Here is a 5266-nt window from a genome sequence, read left to right on the forward strand (position 1 = left end):
GCTTTAGCAATAACGGTTGCCTCCCCAATTCTCATTTCAAAAGTCCCACAGCTATCAAAATGCTACAGCAGAGCAATGGCATTGACATATAAATTAGTTTCCGTAAAGTGCAACTTAAGAGTGTTTGATATAGCAAAACATCAAATGCAATGTAAAAAATAATGATTTTAACCTCACTTGCCCTTTTCCATACTGAGCATATCCTGTCTCTAGCTAAGGAGTCACCTCTGTACCTGCACCAAAAAGTGAGTACATATCAGCAGCTCTAGTGAATAGAGTAACAGAAGCTTTCCTTTTTGGAAGTAACTTTTCCAAGTCATAGAGAAGGTGGCCAAATTTCAACTCAGAACACTTAAATGGGCCAGATTCTAACAGAAAGCAAAGAGGCACAGAATTTACAAAGACAAGGCCCCAAATCGTGGTGGTTGGAACAAAAAGTAGTAAGCTGTCTGAAGAGATGTCTGAATAGTGACATATATGCCTAATTTGCCTCGGCCTTGTTTGCACAGGCAGGACTCACACATACTACAGAAATAAACCATTTGCATTGAAAACACCTGTTCACTTAATTCTGCTCAAAAGAATCGAATGTGGAAAGCTCTGAAACCAGCTGCTGCTCAGCAAAATAATACCAGTACTCCAGGACTGTGTTCTTCAAGCTTTCTTTTTAGAGGACCACCAACAAATAGGATTTCAGAATCAAGACAAATCAGAGCAGATCTTCTGTCCTCTTTAGGATATTCAGGTAAAGGGAGGGAAACTGCTTGCAAGACCTTTGCTTCACACACTGCTGCATGAGACTGCTTGCAGGGTCGAAGGACCTACCACAGGTGAAGAAGCAGTGGGTCCTTCTCCCCTTACTACCTCCACACAGAAAAATAGAAGCCCAGGATGAGTCTCACATTTTTCAGTTGACAATTGAATATACATTTTATTCTTAACAAAGAAATTAATAAAAACTTTAAGGAGATGGAAATTATTTGAAATTTAAAACCAGTTCATTTTATTGAATTGTTGCTATAAAAATAATTTTAATATTAAATATATTTAAGGAATTAGCATAAAAACCACACACCTAAATTAATGATCTTGTCAGCATTGTGTGTCATTCTTCAGATGCAGTGGATAGAGCTATACCACCATCTGACAAACTGTATTATTCTTAAGCTTTCTTGTACAGAATCATGTTAATTGACTTATCTTAATCAAAACAACAACTTACAGAATGTTAAATATTTTGACTTTAAAGCCAAAATAAAATGGGAAATAAATTAGGAGGAAGTCACATTATCTTTCCAGTCACAAGACGGGAAGTTCTCTGAAAGCATTCTTATAGCTAAGTAGAATATTATACTGTGCCCACAGCTGAGTTTATAACACTTTCCATGTGAATTATAAAATTATATAAAATTGGGTTTGTAAAGTATTTTTAGTATCTGGATGAGGTGGTGCCATGAATAACTGTTCCATTTTTGAATGTACTTTCCTGAAAAAAGAATACAATTTACAAAACAATTGGAAATTTCCCCCCCCAAAGCCTCCTAGATAAAGAAGCAAATTTTAATATTGCAGGTTTGAGATGTGTGCTGCTTGAAACATGTGTCTTTATCAGAGAAAGCATGATAACAGTTTACTGTAATTGTACCATTAAGTTTATGGTAGAACTCTTTTATAGAAACACGGAATTTCGATCTCTAGGAATACTGCAACATAAACTATCTAGAAATGAAACATGCCTATCCTTGCCTTCTACATAAGATAAAAATAGATTTTGTTTACAATGCTCTAAGTAATCACTCCACAAAATAAAAATCTGACTAAAACTATATATGCTTAGTGAAAAGGAATGATTTCCTTAACAAACACGCTTCACAAATGCAATACTGCCCTGCTTCTGGGCATTCAAACAAATAAATGACGCAAGTTTATAGTCTGGCCTTCAGTGATGTGAGGCACTCCAGATTCCCTTGAAATGGTGAAAAGCCCTCCCAATTTCCCATGTTCCTGTCTCTACCTCTTGGGAAAAAGTCAAACAGTAGTGTGGGAATCAGACACATTATTATTGCCAGCGGAGCTTGCCCCATCCTTTTGAAACAGAAAGAGAGAGCAGGTCATTGCCACTCCTATAGTACCACAAGGGTAGGGGAAAAAAGCTCAGTACGGGAAAAAATGAAGTGGGATCACAACTGACAGAGAAGGTTCTTAGAGAGCAGCTGTGAAAAAGTCAGGAAGAACACAGGAAGCCTGGGATAATGGAATGTGCAGTGGGAAAGTGACGTCTTACAGCAGCAGCACCACTATGTTTTGGGTTCTCCATGAAGTTTGGAAAATGAAATATATCAGTTGGCAAGCATGCATACAAGGACTTAGAAGGAAGAAATAAAAATCCAACCGACAGACAAAACCACAGTATCATCTTTTATTATAACTTAATTTACTTGATGGTCTGACTCAAGATTTTTAAGTCCTGAGGGTTCGCAGCTCTGCTCCACTTTTTCTCCAGATCAAGCAGCACATTTACCATTTAAGTTCCTGAAAAGGGATTTGGTTGCTGCTGCTTCTTGATTTCACTGCTTTACCTAAATCAACACAAATGCTTCCATTTCAGCGTGCATTTAGAAAAAGGGACAACTCGAACTTCACACAAACCCTCCCGTGCCGTCACTCCCTCAGAACCGCAGTTACGGAAATAATTACAAGAAGGGCCCCGCTTTTCCAGGTCCCCGGAGAGCACGCTGGCAGAGCCTCACACGGCCCCGCTCCAAGCAGCGCAGCCCAGGCTGCCGCACCGCTCTCCGCGGCTCGCCACTGCACGGGACCGGGGGGCTGAGGGCGGCCGCTCCGGGACGAGCCGCCCGGAGCAGGTACCGGGCAGGGGGTGCCGCTTCACCAAGTCCCCCGCGCTCCCCAGAGACGGCGGCACTTTCGCGGCTACGTTCAACTCCGGCATAAAAAAGTAGCAAAAGAGTGCGAGCCCAGCCCGCAGGCGGAGACTCCGGCGCTCAGCCGCGCCTGCCCCGAGCCCCCAGCCGCTGCAGGCGCCTGAGCCGGGCCCTTCGCCACCGGCGGCCCGCTTCCTCCCACCGCTCCCGGGACGCTCTCCCCGGCCCGCGGCAGCGGCCCCGGGGGTCTGCGCGGCCCCGCTTCGAGCAGGGACCGCCCGGCGCGCCCCGGCCGGCGGGGCCCGGGAGCGGCAGCCCCGCGCCCTCGGAGCAGGAAGGAGCGCGGAAGCGGGCAGCCCGCGTATCCCTCCGCGGCGCCGTGCGTGCGTGTGCGGCGGCGGCTCCCCGGGAAGCGCGTGAGGCAGCGCCAGGGGGAGGGAACTACTTTCAGGAAACTCGAGCGTCGGGCAGCGCCGGGCGCCGCGGGGAGGGCGGCGGCGCGAGCCCATCCGGTGGCGGGCGCGGGTCAAGGGGATTACTTTCCTCCCCTCGCTCTTCCCTCCTCTCCCGCCTCCCTTTCCCCCGTGGTTATTTTGGATCAAGCTGTGGCGGCGGAAGGAGCCTGAAGTCAACGCTTCCGCCCAGTTTTCCTGTGAGGAGGAGGCGGGGGCGGCCGCGAGGAGCCGAGGCGGCGGCAGCGGCCGCTAATGGAGTTGTTGCCGCGGAGGAAGCGCCGCCGCTGAACTTCCCCGCGGGCTTTCTCCCTCCTCTCCCCCTCATCCTGCAGCCGAGGAGCTCCTCTCTCGCCCTGGGAGCTCTGCTCCCCCTCCCTCCTCGCGCCTCTCCTCACACAAACAGCCGTGACGCATCCTCGCTCTCCGCCGTCCCCCCCCTTCCCACCCCCAGGCTGGTTTAAAACGCCTCCCTCCCCCCGTCGCCAGCCTTCTCCTTCGGGCCGGCGCGTCTTCCCTCCGCAGTGCTCGGCCTCGCTTTGGAGGGGGTGGGAGATCCTCGTCGAGCCTCTCTGCCCCCCTTTTCCCCTTCCCTCCCCGCCTGCCCCGGCCTGTGGCGGCTCCGGTGTCTGGAGGAATTTCTGCCGCCGCCTGCCCCGGCTGTGCGCGGGAGGCGGGCGGGCAGGGAGGGAGGCGGCCGAGCAGCAGCAGCAGCAGCAGGAGGAGGAGGAGGAGAAGAAGGAGGAGGAGGAGGAGGAGGGCAGCAGCGAAGGCGGCTGCAGCGGGAGATGAGCTGCAGCGGGAGGACGGTGCGGTGCAGCTTTTTGCGGCGGGGAGCCCTCTCTTGTCTCCACAACTCTGTCCCCCTCTGACTGGGAGCAGCTCAATATCAGAAGATCCGTGGGTTTTGCTTCTGTTTGCTTCACCATCACCACCATCATCATCGTCTCCAAAGCCAGGGGAAATACGCTGCACCGCCGGACATCAGGATTTCGGGTTTCCAGGATAAAGACCGCTCTCCTACTCCTTCCCCCCGCCCCTCTCCCTTACTCACCGCACGGCCCGTGCCCTGGCCGGGGGCGGCAGACCGGGGGTAACAATGGTGAAGTTTCTGGTGAGTTCTGGCTGCGCCCTGGCTGCGTCGGTGCTGCTCCGTGTGCCTGTCGGATCGTGGTGAGGAGAAAATGAGCGAAGAGACGGCGACTTCTAACGAGTAAGTGGCGGTGCTCCCCCTCCCCTCCGCCCCGGGATCGGAATGGGGATGGGGCTCGACGCGTCCCTTCGGCTCCGCGCCCCGCGGGGCCTTCGCCCGCGCACGTACGTGTGCTGTCCTCCCCCTGCGCGGACTGCGCATTTCTGCTCGCGTACATGGAAGCCCAGAAGCTCCCTCTTTGTGAAGGAGCTTGGTTTGGAAGGGCTACGAGCCGCCGGCCAGAAAAGCTTGGTTTAGTTAAAGCCCGGTAGAAAACGGTGCAGGTAACGATGGTGTCTTGGAGGGGGAGGATGGGTCTGAAATGCCCAGAGAGGTGTCGGCACGTACTACCTCTGATAAAATCCTGTTACTTGTAGATATTTCACATGGAAACTAGTGTGTGGGAGCTTCATCCTGCAGGAAACTGCTCCTGAATTTTAATTGGATGAGTCAGTCAGTGTAAATACAGCTTAAACCTACCCTAAAGCCCTTTTTTTCTTTCTTTTTTTTTTTTTTCTTTTAATGAGCACTTGGGACGTTTTCCCCCTTCCCGCTGAGCGGGCCGGGGGGAGCCGGGCCGGGGGGAGCCGCCGCGGGGCCGGCAGCCGGGGCCGCCGCCGCCATGTTTCCTTTTTTTGTGAATCGCTCTCATTTGCATACCACAATCTCCATTCATAAAAAAAAAAAAAAAAAAAAATTGGAAAAAAAAAATTCCTTCACCCCCCCGGCCCCGGGGGGGA

The 5266-nt window shown here is 51.3% G+C and overlaps 1 protein-coding gene across 2 annotated transcripts in view; it reads left to right on the forward strand.

The window, feature by feature from the left end:
• The first annotated feature begins 4417 nt into the window (after positions 1-4417).
• Positions 4418-5266, forward strand: part of SPRED1 (sprouty related EVH1 domain containing 1) — a 58836-nt gene continuing 57987 nt past the window's right edge. For both annotated transcript variants that reach the window (XR_005954541.1, XM_041459931.1), the window contains exon 1: positions 4418-4547. Coding sequence is in view for 1 of the 2 variants with exons in the window: in XM_041459931.1 (XP_041315865.1) it covers positions 4519-4547 (29 nt within the window). In the remaining variant the exon portion in view is untranslated. The remainder of the gene's footprint in view (positions 4548-5266) is intronic.

Source organism: Pyrgilauda ruficollis, unplaced genomic scaffold (genome assembly GCF_017590135.1).
Source record: "Pyrgilauda ruficollis isolate IOZ18807 unplaced genomic scaffold, ASM1759013v1 scaffold14, whole genome shotgun sequence".
Classification (NCBI taxonomy): domain Eukaryota; kingdom Metazoa; phylum Chordata; class Aves; order Passeriformes; family Passeridae; genus Pyrgilauda; species Pyrgilauda ruficollis.